The sequence below is a fragment of the Mixophyes fleayi genome, chromosome 3 (assembly GCF_038048845.1).
Source record: "Mixophyes fleayi isolate aMixFle1 chromosome 3, aMixFle1.hap1, whole genome shotgun sequence".
Taxonomy (NCBI): Eukaryota; Metazoa; Chordata; class Amphibia; order Anura; family Limnodynastidae; genus Mixophyes; species Mixophyes fleayi.
In genome coordinates this window covers 196,682,368-196,703,126 of record NC_134404.1, presented here as the reverse complement: position 1 = coordinate 196,703,126, position 20,759 = coordinate 196,682,368, and the positions used below count along the sequence as shown (strand labels likewise).

Genomic DNA, 20,759 nt, shown 5'->3' with positions numbered 1-20,759 from the left:
TATTCGGACTTGAACAGGCATCCTTGAAGAATGATTATCATTCTTGGGTGGGTAAGGTTGTAGACCAAAAAGTGCTGGGTGTGCTCTCACGTGCCTCAGAAATTATATTGAGTAGGACTAGTTCTCTTTCCACTAAATATTCCTGAGGTACCCGAATTATAGGGTGGGAGGTCACTAGGGGAAAGGTAAGACAGCTAGGTCGCTTAGTTTGGAATCTCCCAATATTTGGTAAGCCGATCACTGTTTCATGTACAAAGAAACTTGAGTACTGGGAGATTGGGAAGAACGAACACACAGTAGCCCGCCCCACAAGTGTTGATGAAAAGAACTACTGACATTATTACAGCATATATTAAGGAGATATTTATGACATTGTTGATAGACTTTGGAGGATGTTATTGATGAACATGTACTATTTAAATGTTGTCTGAGCTAAAAGACATGCATTGGACGAATGAGCCTATTAGACTTGAAGAACTGCAGTAGAATATTCTACAATGTTGATACATGTTCTATCGTATCCTGTACCATTCCAAATAATGCATTACATGTGTTTTTTGCACCCTTGAAGGGCATACAAAAAGGTTATCTCAAAGCTCCAGAGGTATACAGTCTATAGCACAAAAAAATATATATATTTTTTTCTAGGATTAAGACTCTCTCTTATGCTAACTTGTTTAGATCTACAGACAGCGTGGGCATACATCAAGGGGGACATACATTACAGAGCAATGAAACGTGATACTGAGATCCTGCATATAAAATATTTAAGGTGATAGTTTATTATACTATCAAAGGGTGGAACTGTCAATGTCGTATAATTGGATGAACGAAATTATATTGGTTAATATTGTTTTACCGTGCGCTTGCGATTAGTACGCCACGTAACATGTGGTATGGCGAGATCACACGATAAAATACGCACGCATACACCCGCACTCTCACATTCAGTTATTTATATATTTCATATTTATAATGGTTCCATTCCACAATGATTTATGAGCAGATGGTATTTAGTTTATAGTTAATATATATATTAAGGTTATATGCACACTCTAATGATATTTAAGATTCAGGTTACAGGAAACGTCATGTTTAGTGTCATTTTAATCCCCTATTCATCCGCAGTTGTCCGGTTCATTCGCCAAAGGGATCGCACATTGCATACTCTAGTTAGTGATGTTAGGGAATAAATGTTTAAAATGTTACTGACTGTGTATTGTGAATAGACTAGCTTAAACTGGTTTCTGGGCGGGAGAATCATCTGGAATGTTGACCCTCACCCTTGGAGGGGGTTGTTTGAACTGGCCTATGACCTGTTTACACTGGACCCTCCTGAAGCCTGGACCTATAGAAGCAAGCCACGTCATCTGCATTGTTCTCTCTGTAACACTGAGTGTATATATACACAAGCTCCCTGGGACCAGCTGCAGTCATTCTCTGACCAGAGTATTCTGGAGTGAAGTACTGTAGCTGGTACCAGCGGAATGTATGTATCTTTGGTATCGGCTGTACTGTATTATAATTATGTATTGAACTGCTAAATCTTTTGCATCTGCTAAATAAATCGTTTTTGATTTGGAAACACAAGAAATCGCTTAGACAATGCTTATTGGAAAACGATAAAATTACTTTAATATACTGTAAGCCACAAAAAAAACTGCTTCATGTAGATAACTCCTAAGATACAGCAAGAAGGAGTACACTACTAAGATTTTACAGTTTGTGGTAGTGCAACTTTTAATGATCAGCATATGGAATAGCTTAGACCGCACTGGATGTAGAACACATGATTAAAATGACCCTAGGGTGACATCCTACCACTTGTGATCTGGACCCAGCCAGACAACAACCTTTCTAATAGAGTGTACTGATGAATAAAAATAGGACAATGCTATTTAGAGACAGACCCTTCTTAAAACAAATAAATAAGTTTAAAAAATAAAATAAAAATTGTTCTTTAGAAAGAGTAGCTGAAACCCAATTTTTTTATGCATTCCAGTCAGGCCTCAAGAGATGATATAGTACTTAAACATTCCTGGGGGTAAACGTATCAAACTCAAATTTTGAAAATCCAGCAATTTTTTTGCAGGTGTTTCACCTCGCAGATGTATTAAAGTGAAATTTGATGTAAAATCACCAGAGATGTGTTTCTGTCAAAATCGCTATATACAAAATTGATAGAGATCAAAGTCACGACTGTTTGCCACTCTAAGCTCTACAAGTCTCAAATGTATGAAGCTGCAATTAGGCAAACTCTCCTCAGTTTGTTTTAAAAATCGCCAAATACAACACGTTGCATCTTAGCAGCGTGATTAGTAAACACATCACTGTTACACTGTCTGCGTATACAGCCACAGGTCCCCGCGTCTGTCAAAAGTTTAAAAATAGATAAAAGTTTAAAAACAAAAACGTGGGGTCCCTCTGCCCAGCCACTGTTAACACTAGTGCTGCCAGCCTACTGCTGGTTGTGTGAAAATCAGGGAAAAATTTGCGTGGGGTACCCCCCCACTTTTCACTCAACCAACACTAGGCAAACCAGCCTGGGGTGAATGGCACTATAGCAGGGGTCACCTGCCTTAATGACAACCAACCCCAGGCTGTTTAGCGCTGGGCTCTTTCTACCCCTGTGGGCTGTGGGTAGAAGGGTAATAACAGCGAAAAAAAAACCAGACGCCATTTTGTGTTGTGAAACTACAAGTCCCAGCCATGTCAGGGTGCCCTAAACAGACTTGGACATGCTGATGCTTGTATAACTATAAGCACCAGCATACCCATGGCAGCCAGGGCATGCTGGCACTTTGAGAACCACAAGTGCCAACAGGCCCTGACACCCATGGTGGGCTGAGACCTGTAGTACCACAACATCCTGTTTACAACCACACACTTTTAATAAAAATAATAAAGCCCCAATAAATGCACTAAACACCCTCATTGATTTAAAAATAATAAACTCCAACATACTTAGGAATCAGATTGGTTTCTCTTTTGTCAGCATCTTTTAATCCCAAAATTCTTGAACCATGTCCAAAATAATATGTAATTCCAAAGTCCCTGCTTGCAAATATTTTCTGTTCTTCTTGGCCAAAAAGGTCCCCTTGTTGCTTGCAGTTTTCTTTTCTTCAGCCCAGGAGGGGCCCCATATTTGTAATTTAAATCCAAAACATGCTTTGTTAAAAAAAATAAAAAAATTGGAAGACGCTAATCAGCTTGTACACTCTACAAGCTCCGGTACGCAATGACTAGAACAGAGCCACAAGTTCTATTTATAGTCTAAGGCAGTGTTGGCTAACCTGTGACACTCCAGGGGGTAAATGTATCATAGCCGCTTTAAATTTAAGCTGTCATCTCGCCGATTTTTGGTGACTTGTACAACCTGCACTATGATACATTTACCCCCAGGTGTTGTGAAACTACAAGTCCCAGCATACCCTTCCAGCAATAAGCTGCTATATATTGGCAAAGCATGCTGGGACTTATAGTTTCACAAACACCTGGAGTGTCACAAGTTAGCCAACACTGGTCTAAGGAATTTTCCCACGCTGTCATGGGGAAATCCCCAATAGCCAGATCTTGTCCAAATTTGCCACACATGTATGGCATGTTCAGCCTGCCAGATACATACTGTAAGTGTTAAATCAATTTCCATTATGTTCTATTTCCCCCCCAAAAAAAATAAAAATGGGGAAACTATAGCAAGAGATTGAAGAATGTTCAAGTTCTATCAACTAAAACAAAACAATTTTTACACAGTATTTCCACCATTTAAACACAGGACACTGCCCAAAGAATTAGACAGGGCACGCTACTATATCTTCCTTTTCCAGCCACTCTTCTATACATACACTAAGCAGTATTCAACTTCTATAGTTGAAACTAGAATAGATTTCATTTACTGCTCTGCATCACACGGTGGCCTCCAAATGTACAACATGTATTTAGCTTTTGTTTTGTATGTAGTTCTGTGAGGAAACCACCCTTAGCTAGTGATGGTGGTTGCCCTCCATGGTGTTCAACTCACTCGGGCAGACCAGAATCGATTCAAAATAAAGCTTTATTACAATAGCATATCCTAAGTGGTTTACAAGGTACAGGGTAAATAGTAGAGTGTACCCTCCAGCAACCTTTTGCAGTCAGGACTCCAAAGTAACAATCTCCGTATCCTCCAGCGTTTTATCCTCCCACAATATTACTGCTACCGTTTTGTCATCCAGCCTGGGATACTGGCTCACAGACCCCATCCTGGTAAGGTTTCCATTGGTGGCACTGCAATGCCTGACCCAGAATCCATTCTGCTGGTATTACATACACCAGGATCCTCCAAGATAACATTAATCTATTGGCATTCTGTTCTCCTTAAATTCCTTGCTGTTTACTCAAATGCATCAATCCCCCCCCCCCCCTTCAGCAAAGGTCCATCAGTAGACACTTAAATAATTTAAGTGTTAGAATAAGAGTCACTCAAACATTGTTCTTATTACAAAGACCCGGATTTAGGTCGCACCTCATAATAATGGACATTTTAGACAAATATGAAATATCTTATCTAACAGAGCTTTTCAAATCTGTTGTGCAATATGGCTTCTGCTCTCCTGTTACTGTCACACAAGTCTTTATATTTATAATACATACAACATGGCAGATAATAGCAAGCGCAAAATGTACCCAACACGAAACAATACACTGATGCCCTGGTGTATATACTTAGACTGGGCCAAGGATTCAAAAGTACAATAAACAGAGATGGGTTATGAATAAAAAAAAAAAAAAAAAAAAAAAAGTCCTCCGTCCAGTGTGACCTGATTTCGCACACAAGTTTTAACGCCCTTCTGCACACTCTTGCAAAATGTCTGTGGGATGAGACAGGTTTGGTTTTTGGGTAACCATAAGTGTAATGTTTGTGTCCACAATGTCTGCAGTTTAAGTTTGTTTTAAAGAGTATGGTAGTGTTTTCTGCCTTCTCCAGGTTACAATCCTCTAGGAGGTTTTTCCTACAACAGCTCATGTTTAGCCCCCATTAATGTATGATCTCCAATAAATAGCACCCAAGTCTTTGAATCAGTCATCAATGAATCAGTAGAATAGTGACCAACACAACTGGTTTGCTTAAAATCTAGAGCTATTAATAGACAAATATTAAAACTTAATCAAATTCATACAAAATATTCTTATAAAGCAGGTGTTTTGTGTCTGCTGGAGATAGATGTATACTAAGTTTAGACTGTGTCTGCATCATAAATTGCAGCTAAGCTCCTGCAGAGTCCCTGCCATCCTCCTAGCATTTTGAAATGCTTTGTGTATACATCCACTGGAGCAATGTGTTTACCATTTGCTGTAATGCATGCCAGTGATAGATGGACAACCCCACTTCTGGTACCATGTAATGTTTGGTGAATATGCAGATTGCAACTGAAGTTTTATTCTACCTGCAATACAGCAGGCCTTTAGTAAATATAAACCTTGTTTGCCAGTTGCTGTATTGAAGGGGTCTGTTTGATAAACTATTGGAGATTATGCAATTAGCAAACTGGATTTTAAAGGCTACAGAAAAAGCAGAATGACAAGTGATTTTACATGATAGTGAGCTACAGTTCAAGAAATTGGAATGGCTGGGCAAAATATAATGTAGGCCCAAAAGAATTCACCTGCTGCTGGACAAAACCATACTATTCAGGCAGTGTGTGCTATAATTAAAGAGGACCTACTCAAAATTGGACATGTTAAGAGAAGGACAAAAGCATAAACTACCTTGAGAGAAAAAAAAAAAAAACATGCAGTAGAGTTAGAGAAACCATGTTATCAGGTAAGTGACCCTTCCTTTAACTTTTCATATGTAAAATAGGTCTTGTTTTTTTAAAATATTTAAAGCACATCTGTACTTGAGCAAAAGGGATTATTTTTTATTGTAAAAACTAATGTGCCAAGTTCATTAAAGACTTCAGTCCATGGTTTGCAAGAACCAGATTGACTTTCAATATGCCTAAACACTTGTAAACTATTAGAAGACCTCTAAGTGGTTTGGATGAGGAAAACAAAAAAAAACAAAACATCTTAATGTATAATGTGAGATTATGGCCACATTTCACCAAATCTACTGGGCAACTATTAAAATCAAGCTCCTTGCTATAAAAGGATCTATTCACATGTAGGTTTTTATGTGGTTCTGTTTCTGAGCCAAGGTGCTGTGCTCAACAGTCTCAATAAGCCTAGGGTGCTTAAAACAAACAGGCTTAACTACATACACTCAGTCATTTTTATATCTGCATTAATATTACAACCCTCTGAACTGGTTGAATCATTTCACATTCATAAGTTGAACCTTCTCATGGACAGAAACGGACTGCTAGGTGGAGTGTGTCTAGTTGTCTACTGATCCATTAGGTTTATTACAAAAATATGGGAATGTTTATGGTCTTCTAGTAAGTGATCACTTATAGGAAAGTGAATTAAAAGCCAATGTAGAGTTGGCTTATATCAGACTTGCCAACTCTTCCGAAATATCCGGGAGACTCCCGCATTTTGCGAGAGTCTCCCGGGCGAGTGTGGCAATCCCCCGCATCTGGATAATTCTGCCCACTTCCTAGTGAAGTGGGCAGAATTAAGTCCCAAACGCCGCGATTCCCGGTGAATCGCGGCGTTTGGCCCCGCCCCCCGCTGTCAAATGACGCATTTTGCGTCATCACGTCATGGGGGCAGGTCCAAAATGACATCACTTGGAGCCCCGCCCCCCCCCCCCCCCCCTGTCACGCCCACCTCCTCTGCAGGCTCCCGGATTTCACCAACAGAAAGTTGGTAAGTATGGCTTATATACACAGGTTTATTTTGAGTAGTGTAGATAAAGACAATGCCAAGATGTAGTTTAGAACCAGGCATTTATTGTCCTGACAGATTGTGTGTCTAAGATTCTGTACCTTGTAGATAAAAAGTCTTAAAATGATGAGGCATTTTACATACAATGTAATTTACAATAGAAAATGGATGTTACAATACAAAAAAAAAAATATATACAAAAAAGTCTAAAGCAGAAGTAGTGCTTTTTTTGCAAGTTGATTACTAGCGAGAGGTTGTGTATGATATGTTAGTCACCACTTATTTTGCCTATACAAACATAAGCCACTACATCCAGGTCTGAAGTGAACTAGTTTTACTGCTGCTTAATCATTTATCACTATAGTTGTAAAACAGATTCCTCACAAAAGTAGAATTTTTTTCATAGATTCAAGAAAAAAAACACCCAAAAAGTAGCAAATGCAACGGAATTGAAGATTTCATATAAAAACAGGGGGGCTGTGTACCAATAGTAAATATAAGTAAGCTTGCTTGTTTAACTCTAGGGTATGATCATTTGTGTTTCACCAGACTGCTATCAGATGTGTTTACTTATTGGTACACAGCTACCATGCCTTTACATTAAATCTCTTTAATTATATTGTATTTACTACACTTTGTTCGGCACCCCCTATTTTGTCATCTTTTGGGTATTGCTCCCACTAACTGGTGTGGACACTAGGCATCCCTAGAGCTTTATATTATGACGTTTATCTACGGTTTATTCACCAGGACTATATCAAGGTGCCGCACACCCTGTATTTTGTTGTACACATCACAACTTCTGTTTAGTTAAATAAAATTCAGATTACAATTGTGTAGTTTAAACTTAAATAAAAAAAAAAATATATACATACAGAACCCACACATTACCCTGTCTTGAGGTTAGATATTGCACCACAGGAAATACCTCACAGAGCTAGTGTTCAGGGGTAGTGCTATAAACTCCCCATAGTAGTTTCACAAAAACATTAAACTACACTTTAAAAGCTAGTATTAAAGATATACCTAAATGACAATAAAATTCTGAAGTACTAGGATATATTTTCTATTTGCTACTGCTAAGAGTGTTTATACATATATTTACAGGTATAAAAATATGGGTAGTAAAATAGCCATAAGTGGGGTCATTAAAAACCTTCATAAGAGAGCAGCTGTATAAAATAAAATGTTTTAAAATAAGATTTCTAATCTAATTTTCTAATTAAAATCCAATGTAGGAAACTAGACTGACACAGTCGTAAATTTGAGATGAATAGCTTGCGTAAGCACATTCGTAGACAAAACCCTTCATGGCATCCATGTATAGCTGCTGACCCGAATGCAGATAGAGCCAGATTAGTCTGCTTAAATGGGCACCGAAAGTATCTCCATGTAGTTTATCTGAAAAAAAACAAACACCGTTAAAAAAATATATGTACCAGCCACACATTTCTAGAATGAAAGACATCACTCTTTAGTATCAGAGTAATAAAATATGAAAACTGTTTTCACAAAAGGTGTAGTTAGGCTGCGATTTCACATTTGAACAAGTACTCAGCTGTTCTATGTAGTCAAGTGAGAAATGATTGCAGCAGAGTCTCCACTATCATCATCATCTATTTATTTATATAGCACCACTAATTCTGCAGTACTTAACAGAGAACTCCTTCACATCAGTCCCTGCCCCATTGGAGCTTACAATCTAAATCCCCTAACACACACAGACCGCGAGAGACTAAAGGCAATTTAATAGCAGCCAATTAACCTACTAGTATGTTTTTGGAGTGTGGGAGGAAACCCGCAAAAACATGAGGAGAAAACATACAAACTCCACACAGATAAGGCCATGGTTGGGAATTGGAACTCATGACCCCAGTGCTGTGATACAGAAGTGCTAATCACTAAGCCACCATACTATATCAGGGTATTGTATTTCCCACCACTGTTCCAATAGTCAGCAGTCAGTACATGTATAGGAGATAGACTTCATTATTCAGGATGGGAAAATAGCTGATGAGCTCATTTAACCATTTATTGTGCCACTTATTGCATTGTGCTGCTTATTGTATGTCGACTGAAAGAAAGCTGCCCAATTACCATTTCTAATAAGACTAAATTCCCACCTACAGGCACTTTATAGCCAACTTCATAAGCTGTGTCAATGTACAAATCACAGTTCAGACTTATTTGCTTGAAAAGTGCAGCTTTTCTTCTGTGTGTGGTCAGTTGAGGGAAAGGCAGTATTTAATCGCTGGGCTACATCAATAGGCAGTTACGAGTACAGTGTGGCAGGGACTTATCTATAGTTTAAAGGTCTCAGCCAGCAAGACTGGGTACAAATCTGCGTATGAATGCGAAATATATCGTTGTATAAGCAGTTAAGCTGGGTACACACTACATTGTTTTCATCCAATGATCGGCGCAAACAGCCGACATATGACCGCTCGTTCAAAAGTCGGGTCAGTGTGTGCAGTGACACGATGGTCGAAAGTCTGTCCAAATGGACGATTCTTGCCTCATTTGGTTGGTCGTACCGTTTAATATTTTCGTTCCAATCTCGTTTCCGCTGTGTATTGTGTATAAACTTCCGACCGATCCACAACAGTGAGTACGAAATTACAGTCATTGCTTACAACATGGCTGTACAAAGTCGCTAAAGGGACGTCCGCTCTTCCCTTTATCGTCCTAAACAAGGCTAGTGTGTATGCAGTCCATGGACCGAGCGATCGGACCATCGATCGCATGTAAAAATCGCTCGGCATAAAAAGTTGGTCGAAATTTCTGCAGTGTGTACCCAGCTTTACACAACACATTTCTACTTTGACAGAACACAGACATTCTAAGTTATGTAAATCCTATTATGAGGAGACCATTTATAAACAGTAAAGTAAATGTGGGCTGTATATGAAAGTTTCTGCTAAAGAGCAGGAATGTGCAGAGACAAGCTTGTCAAACTATTTGTTAGATCATAAGATGCTAGAAAGCATTGAGATTACATTGGCTGCACATATTACCTTCATAGATTTTGGTTTCATATTCCAGTAGCTGGAAGAGGCTCTCTGGTAAAAGGTTGCTCACCCACAAGTTCTCCTGTTCGAGGACCCACTTGTTTATTAGTCGTTTCCTAAACATGAAACCTTTGAGTTGCTCCAGGTAGATTGGATCTCCAGAGGCCATGAACATTCTGGAGAAGGAAAATACTTGTATACTCTCCACACCACAACATATCAGTACCAAGTTCTTAACTTACTACTTTGTGTGTTTTGGCAAGTGGCAAGGCAGAATGCATGAGAATCAAAACCTTTTAGACTTTATTCCAATTGAGCAGCCTCTAAACTGACTGATCGGAGCAATATGCATAACAATGAGGGGAGGGGGGGTACAAGAGTGTTGGGTCCTCTTGTCATAGTGGAAAGGTGTGTGGGAGGGGTAGTGTCCAAAATCAAACAAGTGTGCCCCCTACAAGATATCAGTAGTGCGGCTCTTCCCAACCCCTTCCAATTAATGGAGATTGTTATGCTAGGGCCACTGGGGTGGCAAATTTGCCAGAGTGGGCCCCAAAGTCCCATATATAAAGTATAAGAAAAATGTAAAAGGTGTCATTAAAACAACCAAGATGTAATACAGTGAGATTAGAACCCATTATATTCCGATTTGCTTTACACCAACAGAATAGGAAGAAAAACCCAGCAAAATTCCACATAAACAGCTGAACTGCAGGCCATTTCAAGCAGCTGCCATGGAATGAATAGGACAGTAGCTACCCACCCCCCTAGAAACAATAAAAAAAAAAAAAAATCAGACAAATAAGTTTAATTTTTGGGAATGATCAGGACCGTTGGGAACTCTGTGCCCGATTCACTGAGATGTAAGCTGCGATTGTGTGTATAATGCGCACAACTACTCTGAATCCCCAGAACCAGACCACACTCCAAAGAATAGAGCAATGTTCAAAGGACACTTATTACAGCTTATAATTTCAGGGAGGAACAGGACAGAAATTGGGAGGGGGCTGTAGTCAATGTACAGTAAGGGCACACAGCATCCAATTCAATATCTGGGCATCTCAGAGACTAGACCAGGGGGAATAAGTACAAGTGCCAATTACTAGTGATGATGGCTGTATGCATGACGTGTCTGCAATCAGGGGCAACTGTAAAAGTTTATTATATGTACAGTAGACATAACATTCTAATGTTTCATGGGTGGATGGAAACAAAAAACAAACTTTTTAATGTTTTATCAATACCTATATTTACAGCTGACAGTAATTGAAAAGTTTCCTTGTGTTCTTTTATAAATTTATATTCCACATATGTATTGAATGTATCCTGTAGTGTCTTGTCCAAGAGTAGAAGTACATGTGTCTTTACCACGCGTATCTTCAAATCTGCTCCTTGTTAAATTTGGCCATATGTATACCTGACTTGCATGTGTTTTCAAACAAACACATTGGGCAGAGTATGTATCCCTTAGTGAATCAGGCCCTCTGTCCATTATACTGGAAAAGCAAAGTTGCCATTCAATAGGTCCAATTCTTTACCATCTCAAACCCTACAGTCTGGGGGATATTGGGCATGATAAGAAGAGACAGTGCATTTCAGTGCTGCCCTGGCAACATCTAGGGGCATGCTGGTTTGTGCCCCCAGACGCTCCACTCCTACAGTGATCAGAGACCACTTTTCTCTTCCCCAGGGGGACCCACACTTATGGTGTTTTAGAGGAAACCAGCTTCAGATGGCTTAGGGCTGGTTGAATTTGGGTGGACACTGCCTTATTTTTACACAAAAGCTGCTCACTAAAACCATCAATTCCTCCTAACAGCCAAAACTCATATTGCATTTTGTGTTTTCAAATTACAAATGTATATTTGTTTCAAAAACTGCAGGTTATGAAATCCCCGCGACACATTAGCTTTGTTTGGTGATGTCTGTTTCTGATTTAGTATTACAGTGTAGACATTTTTATGTGCCACCGACTACATTGTATAGATGGCTCCTACCTGTACCATGGCAGTGCATCTATTAGCTTCCAATTCACGTAGTTGCCAGCAATTTTCTCCAGACTGCAAATTCTGGACATCTGAGCCTTAGCTACCATCCAAAACTGGTCATGATTAATCATGGAAACTTGGGCCTCAAATTTCAGCATACGGTACACACCTTCTAATGTGTCTTTATAGACCTGAAAAAAAAATATTTCAGCATCTTTAGTATCCACTACTGCTCAAATAAGCAATTACAATCAAGTTGCTGCTAGTAATATGTGGTCAGTACCAAGCAAAACGTTACCTTCTGGAAAGTGAATTGAAGATATTTTCTGGGACATGGGTTGTGTAGCCAGGAGTGTAAAAAAAAAACCAAAGAAAAAAAACCCCAAAGAGATAGGAACTACTATTCCATTTAAATTAATGTTGATAGTGCAGGAAATATACTGGTTATATACCTTCTTTTGTTTAAACCTTCCCCATTTGCGTCCCAGAATCCAAGCCAAGAGGGATTTGCACATGGAAAAGTAGTTCTCCACAGTCTGGATTCCTACACATGGTTAAATATCCAGTTTGGGGGTAGGGAGGGAAGAAAAAAAAAAAAAAAAAAAAGTAAGTTTCAATCAATTTCAATTTTATATTTGTGGTTCCCGTATTTGCTCCTGCCATTGACTGCAAAAAACTCATCACGGACGTTGACTTCTATTACACTGGACACTTGCTATAGGGAAATCTTACCAGACACCTTATTCATATTCTACAACCAACAATCTTTATTCATGGCACCTGACATCTTTCTAATCTGTTCAGCCCTAGAGTAAACTGAATTTACAAAAACCATGAATATAGCATCTTGCAAAGGTAGCCTAATCCTCGTTTGGTATAAAAAGGTAGCCATTGTTATTTGTAGTGGATTATTGTAGGGCATACAAATCGTCACACACGTTTACACGTCAACTGTACAAAGTTCCATAAAATGCTGTAGGCTATGTGAACTGGTCTGAAGCCAGAAACAAGCAAGTACCGAGAGCCTAGTACATACATAATTACTCCAAATTCCATCAGGAAACCATTATGGAGGAAGCGGTGGTTACAGAGAATACGTTACCTATATTTTCATCCCCATTGGCCAGCTTTCCATTCCAGAAATCATGTGTTAAGGGATGGAGAGATGCAATATACTGGATATCACAGTCTGTGGAACCCCACCTAGACACTTTCTTTTTGTCAAACCTTTGCCACCACAGGTAAATTCTCTGCAGCTGTCTAGCAGAGGACTTGGAAAGGCCGAACAGCAAATACGAAAACAGCCACTGGAACCGGTTTTCATTGTATTGGCAATAAAGCCACTCCATATCCTCATGACCTGATGAGTGTCAAAATGATTAGGTCAGTAGAATTATCTAGCACACAATACATATCACATTAGAATCCATGTATAAATGTGTTGAGCAACATAGATACTCCATTACAAGGAGTACCCTAATGAAAAAAAGCAGACATTTGTGCAAAATGTTTTAAAAACCAAATTAGATCACTATGATGAATAAATTACCTACAACATTATAGTAGAGAATGTTTACATATACACCCATTTTTTAAAATGGGTCAGGAAAGCATATAGCTGTTAAAGCTTTGTAGCTTGTTTTAGAACCAGAAATAATGCCCACGTGGGAACTGCATTAACATCACAGCAGTTCACCCACCGGGACATTTACAAAAAGTAAATTTATGTGGTTCTCTATAGTAACTGAAAATGCCATTTGATTTGGCAATTAAAGAAATATCTAGTTGTTAAATCAAGACTTCCAATTCTATATGCCACTATATTTAAATATCTACTCACCTAGAGAGATAGATATATAATATATATAATCTTATAAGAGCTATTGCTATTCTTAATGGATAGGTAACAGTTTCAGATCACCAGCATAGACTGCTATAGATTAGATACAAAAGTGAAACCATCATATGATTAAGTGCCTAGAAGTCTACTAACACAAACTTTATCCTTCTACTGTTGTGGAGGGGCAACATTTGATTAAAAGCACTCTACTTTTATATGGTCACCTAAACACTGATGCTGCCAATTAACATTATGAGTAATCATGGAAAAAAACTTCCCTTTTCTTGATTATATTGATGTTGCTGCCATTTCAGATGTTAACAGATATTCCATAGCAACTGTGTGATTCTTTAGCCATTTTCAGGCTGAATTCCTGTTTTCCAATAGGGCTTACGTTTATGCAGACAAAATCATTTGTCATTTGGGAGACCTTTTAAAAGTTACCCCATTTGGGAAGGGGTGAAAGTCACCCACAACAAACCAAGAGACTACTAGTATTAGATGTGTTAATCTACCAGTTTTTGCCTTGGTTGGATATTTTGCATTCTGTCATATCTTAGTCCTGTGACATAGTAAAGTTTTGTTTAAAGATATTGGCTCATGGCTCATAACAGTTTCAGGTGTTCCTATAACATTTTTTCCTACAAAACCTCAGCTTCTATTTGTTCTTTAGTCTAACCCCCTACAAATTTAGCATAACCTACTGTCTAAGCTAAACATCCTTTTATGTAATACTTCCTCAAAATTTCCTCCAAACCCCAGCTGCTCCAGCTTTAGTGTATGTCTTGTTCCAATGATTTATTTGAAAGCCACCTCCACTCCAAGCTATACATATCAGGGTCCTTTAGCCTTCCCTGGTAAGTTTTGTTATGCAGACATTGCAATATAAGAGCCTTTTTTTTGTACCTGCTTTGTTATATCCTGTGAAGGAGAATAGAAAACTACATTATGTGGGATTTCATTGTCCTGCTATAGATTCCTCTTCCTATGCAACCTAACATCCTACCATCTTCCCTATTGCTTTGCTACACTGTTTCCCTACCTTTAAGTCAACTGAAATACTGACTCCTATATCCCTCTCCTCCACACTTGTTGCAATTTGAGTCATTAATACAATATTCAGCCTTTGGTATTTGGGCGCAAGTACTTGAGTGCACATTTGTTGGCACTGAACTGTATTTGCCACTCTTAATCATTAGTTTAAACTACTTGGATAGATGTTATGCATTCTTATGGTGCAAACAGTCACAGTGTAACAATAATCAGGGGCGGGCTGGGCTGGGTGGCAGGGGGGCATCAGCCCCCCGGGCCGCTCAGTCTAACCGCTGTTAGGACCGGCCGCTGCCGACCCCCCGGATGCAATATTACTGGATTATTACCGGCGGCCGCATCACATGACACGCGATGCGTCCGCGTCAGCGCACAGGCGGCCGCATCACATGACATGCGATGCGGCCGCGTCATTGACGACGCAGCCGCATTGAGTGTCATGTGATGCAGCCGCCTGTGCGCCCCCTGGGCCGAAATTTGCCAGCTCGCACCTGACAATAATGGATCATTATATTTAAGTTATTTATATCACACACTAATGGGTGAACATATTTTGATACAAAAAAAACCCCCAAACATTCCAGGAGAACCATTGTCATGACTACGAAGAATGATAAACTATTTTGGGCAACCACAAACACTTAATTTTGCATCATTATAAATATTAAAGCCTTGTATACAAGTGTCATTCTGTGTATTCATTATACAAGTATAACACATTGGTAGTGTCATGCTGTGCATTACTGTGAACATAGCTTATATTTGTTACTGCATGTTTTAGTAGTTCTACATCCATCAAATGCCTGTTTTGCCCTAATTTGAGATCTGGAGACTGATTCAACAAGGCCATCTCTAATTCTCCACATGCTGGCCAGAAGATGGTTTTCTACAGCAATGAGGCACTAAAAACCCACTTAAAGCATTGACCAAGAGGGATGCAATACATTGCATTACACAGAAGTTGAATAGGATACCTCCCAACTGCCGGTTCATTCGTGGGCTACAAAAAGGTATGGTACTTACATAAAAGTGGGTGGTGTTTGTGGGCAAAGTTTGGGTGTAACAGGAGCAAGGCTTATTTTGTCCCAATTTTATGATTCTAATTTTTTTGCAGTATGGAATAGAAGTGACCCGTTTACACTGAAACCCCTGTTTCAATACTTACATTCAGAGCGCATTTTTCTAAGAACATGTGCTTGTACATTTGTGTAACCCCCATGGTGTAAGAGTGCCATGGTATGAAGTTCCTTCCACTCAAATTTGAAGATAGAATCTAGTGCTTCTGAACACTCATCTGTAACAGGAGACAACACAAGTACAATATAAGCACAAACCAGCATAGCAGTACTAGAGCTACATACTTTCAAAACAAAAAGTCAAATTTTGAGAATTTGAGATTTCCTCTGGCTTAGTCATTTAACCTGCAGTAAATGATTTTAGAGAGTCACTGTTATCCCAACATGCTCATATAACATTCTTGCCTACTCAGGCAGTGCAGTCCAGGAGAGGAGCGTAACTAGAGGGTGGGAGGGGCAGGGTCAATTAAGTTATTTCTGGCCCTGCCCCCACGACAAAAGTGATGTTTCACTGGGGCGGGCTAAAAATGACGCGATTCACTGCAAATCGTGTTATTTGACAAGAGAATTGTGGGAGATTTGGAAAGTATGTATATAATTGTGCAGCTTGTATTAGCTGTTGCTTTACTAGATTAGAAAAACAGTTTACTGTACAATAGCTTGTCTAGAGTTTACCTAAAAAGCTACTGAAAGATTGAGGTAATAGTAACAGTGACCAAGATACAAGTAGGTACTACTACACTATAGTAGTGTCCACAATTAAAAGGATTCATACCATAAACATAAATTCCCACAGAAAAATTAAGTTATGACACAAAGTACAAGGGAACTTAATGGTCACAGGAAATGGCTTGTGACTTTCAGGCAACAAGTTGATTACAAAACACCAATTTCTACAGAAACCAGAACATGTCAGCACATTTAGTGACTTCTTGGAGTGTCATTCTCCAATCCCAGTGTGATGCTCATTTTAAGGCACCACTAAAAGTAACATACAAATGTGTTTATATAAAATCTAATGGTACAGAAAAATGTTTAGAAGTCTGAAGCTTATCAGAACTGAAGATTAATGGTCATCATGAGGTAGATTTTATTTACTAGAATGACTAGCCACAAATGCAGTAGCTCTTCTAACAGTCAATTTGCCAGATACCACTGCACGTACTCCCACAACAAGCACAATGGCAGAACATTTTTCTAAGTTGAAGTAGATAGTCTTCAAACTATACTACAACACCTCCAAGAAACCCACGTGATCTATCAGGTTAGCCTAAAGACCAACTGGCTGGACCTATCCAGTTTGGCACAACTGGAAATTTGTGAATAGTGGTATTTAAACTGCACCCATCTGTAGGTACAAAAATGCCTGTGTTGCCACAAAGCATTAGCATGCAAACAAGTTTTTCATTGTTTGGCACATACACAACACCAACTTATTTCCCATAAATAATTTTATGTTTAGTATTATCCATTCTGCTTCTAAAATATCCCAATTTCTTAGTTTTGGATTTTGCCATCAGTTGAGACTCCTTGGTCCTTGTTAATTAAATGGCATGATCCAAAAATGTGTCTACAATCGCAATGAGAGAGTCCAACTGGAGGTTTTGCATTTGCCACCAAGATGACAGATTCATATAGGCTCCCCTCCCCCTCCCCCCCCAAGACAATATCCACATGAGAAGGGCAGTGAAACCCCAAGAGACCCATGTCTACACAGTATTCAATGACAGATGAAGAAACTGTCCATGGGACAAACTGAGAAACTGGCACAAAGACTCGCATTGCTCAGACAGCATGTGGTACACCACATTCCTAGTGGAGGAAGATTATATTGTCAGAAACATTAAACTTTTCGGCATCGCTGGTATTTTTAGTGCAAGCCTACTAACACTACATCAGCTCAACACTCTCCCTAGAGTGAAGCATTGTTGCAGGAGCTTCTTTGCTTAAGGGACTTAAATAAAATAAAAAATATAAAAAAGAAACTGTTAAAATGGTGCAAGATAAACAAACCTTGGAGGAACAACTGCTGCAATCTGCAAGATACCCAACATTGATTTTTATTCCAGCAGGATAATGAGCCAAAGCATCTAAAAAAGCCATATCACAATAGCAGAGTTGCTGATGTTGCCCAGACATTATCCCAGAGAAACTGTATTTTGAAAATTGGTTTTTCAGCTATGGTCCCCATCCAACCTGATGGAGTTTGAGCAATACTGCAAACAATTGCCAAAAATTTGCCGTCTCCTAATGTGCAAAGCTGCTAAAAATTTATTCAAAGGGTATCACAGCTGTAAGTGCAGCTAAGGGCGCATCTTTCAACATGTATTCAATTGTCAGTTTCAGATTTCCAAGAAAACATTTTAGTAAAGTCCACAAAGGTAGATCATAGCCATCTGCAAACAAAGCCCATGGGCATAATTAAGAGCTAGCACACTGATTTCAGAGTTTGTGGGTATGCAGTTAATTTTGAGAACACATGGGGAAACCAAGCAAATGTATTAATATTACTTTATAGAAAGCATTAGGGTCATTGGTCTATTATGACATTTGACAATGTATTGAAGTATTGTTATCCATCTCACTAGTAGCTGACATCTTACAAGTAATAAATGAGATTGGCCAAATACAACATCCTTTCGTGGTCTGATGAATAAGCAGATGAGATGCATTATATTAAAATTAGGTGTGATTTTTTGGCCATATATTCCACTTTAATGGACATTGGATTAAAATACAGAAAATTAATGTGTCAGCACATCAATTTGCTTCCTGAATTACAGGGCACATGTGATATTTTTGCACTTTAGATTGTGCCATCTTCAGATAGAATTATGTTTAGTTTGGTAATTATGTATTAAAACCAAAACATTTTTAAGAATATTACCAGCCAACATAAAACGCAGAGAGTTCAGGAGGACAATTAATGCTTTTTTCTGTAGATCATATGAGCACCCGAATTGTGTGCAGTTTGTAAAAGCATTAGGCCTGAAGTATTTTTGCTATATAGACCTTTATCTTTAAGACAAAAAAGAGGCACCTTATCCCATGTCAACGCAAAAGACTGAGCACCTGCTCACATGCACTGAGTCTGTTGAAATCAATCACCAAATTAGAAGGTTTGGCCTCACACCAAGCATACAAGACAAACCTTTATGTTTTTCATCAAGTAGATCTTTACTTATTCCCCAAATGTCTTCAATTTCATCATCAGGTAGTTTGACAGGAGGAAGTGGAACCATTTCTTCTAGCACAAGCCACTGCACCCAGTATTTTTGGGGAGGAATTCCTGAAAACAACAAGTCTTGTAACTGTCTATTGTAGGGTAGGGTCATGTACAGCTTCCTCCACATATACAAGAGCTTAAAGGCTTCTTTAGGGCTATAATCCGTAGAGTCTGATCTAAAACAAGAGCCAAAAGCAACCTGAAAGAAATAGAAAGATACATTTCATATGATCACAAATTTACTGAATATTTGCAGTTGAAAGACATGCAAAAGATGCAGCTACATTAATGCATGGTTACCAGCAATTTAAGAAGCCAGAATGTTCACCTATGTTAAAGTTGACTTCTATTTCATCATCTCAACTAACTTAATTTCTGACTTTGTAGCACATGTTAAATTAAAAAGGCAGCTTTAACTTTACAGAATGGGGTCACTTATGAAGACTCATACACAAACTGAACAAAAGTTCTGTGTCTTATAGCAAACACAGCTGTCATTTTCTAGTCTAACAGTCTGGCAACAGCTTCCAATTCCTCAATCTCTTTCAAGCAAAGTGAATTTTTTTCCTGATTTAGAACAACTTAATCACAAATTCACCAGACAACTAGGAGATTCAGTAAAACCTAAGCAATGTATCATGACTTAATTGAGTGCATATACAAATTGCATTACTTCCTAATATGTAATTAGGTAAATGCTCCCAGCAGTTGGGATAGAACACGCTCAACCAGCGGGAGACCTTTATAAATAAAATAATACACATGAAACGTGTTTTAACAGCAACAAACCAAACATTAGTTTCATTTTCTAAACCGTAGCATTAAGATGATAAGTTAATTAGTTGCTATGGGGGTCAGAACAAGCAATCATGAAGGGTCACGATTATATCAGGATCATACAAATCCCATCTTTCTGTGTAGCTTGATATTACCCCCATTATCGAGTCACCTACCCTGCAGTGCTTGGCCCACAGGCTGTCGGTGCAGCTGACCCTGTACAATGTGGTACAGACCCCACTCGCTCTGAGCAGGGTGAAGGGGTCAAGGAGATCCAGTATTAGCAACAGGATTTCATCACACATGTCGGGCAGCCCCCTGTAGGGAGCGCTCCTGATCCCGTCTTCTCCATCAACCTCCCATGGCTGTTGTGGCGGCACCGAAACCTGATCCGGCAGCGGAGCCATTAAACTGGTTATCCACATATTATACAGCTCTACATTCCCATCCCCCTCCATTCTGATCGATGACCTACTTAACTACTGACATCTTTTCGCCGGGCGCTTATAAAGAGTAGGACTGTGCCAAGGCGGACTAGTGGTGGGGTGAGGAGAGGGCTGAGACTCCGTACCCCGAGGTGTAATAAAGCCCAGCACGACTGATTTATATTTACATTGCAAATATTATATATGGATATAAATAAGCTCTCAATAGCGAGAATCAATGTGATGGGATTGCAGTGAGATCTTAAATTGTGATCCCCTGCGTATATTAGCGCCCAAGTAAATCCAGACTTTGGGGAACCTGCTGTGAAATCATATTACACAGATAGACATCAGCAGGAGGTACATGTTACTGAATGATATGGTATTATTTGTACTACATTATTACATTGTAATGATCTTTTCTTAAATATTACATCAAGCAAGTTATGTATAAGTTCATATACAAAGCCATAAACGTGCAGTGTTGAACTATGGCATAAAGGGACCATATACAATGTTAAAAGCCCAAGGGGTAGTGATTGCACCAGCACCGCTGAACAGA

The 20,759-nt window shown here is 39.0% G+C and overlaps 1 protein-coding gene across 1 annotated transcript; it reads right to left on the bottom strand.

The window, feature by feature from the left end:
* Nucleotides 1-7,271: 7,271 nt before the first annotated feature.
* LOC142142848 (uncharacterized) lies at nt 7,272-20,552 on the bottom strand. Its single transcript, XM_075200651.1, has 8 exons — nt 19,949-20,552; nt 18,921-19,194; nt 15,859-15,987; nt 12,906-13,163; nt 12,256-12,347; nt 11,813-11,994; nt 9,825-9,994; nt 7,272-8,211 (listed from the first exon to the last, which is right to left on the bottom strand). Exons 1-8 carry the CDS (start codon nt 20,228-20,230, stop codon nt 8,033-8,035), a joined length of 1,566 nt encoding a protein of 521 aa, XP_075056752.1. The 5' UTR covers nt 20,231-20,552; the 3' UTR covers nt 7,272-8,032.
* Between the last annotated feature and the right edge of the window lie 207 nt (nt 20,553-20,759).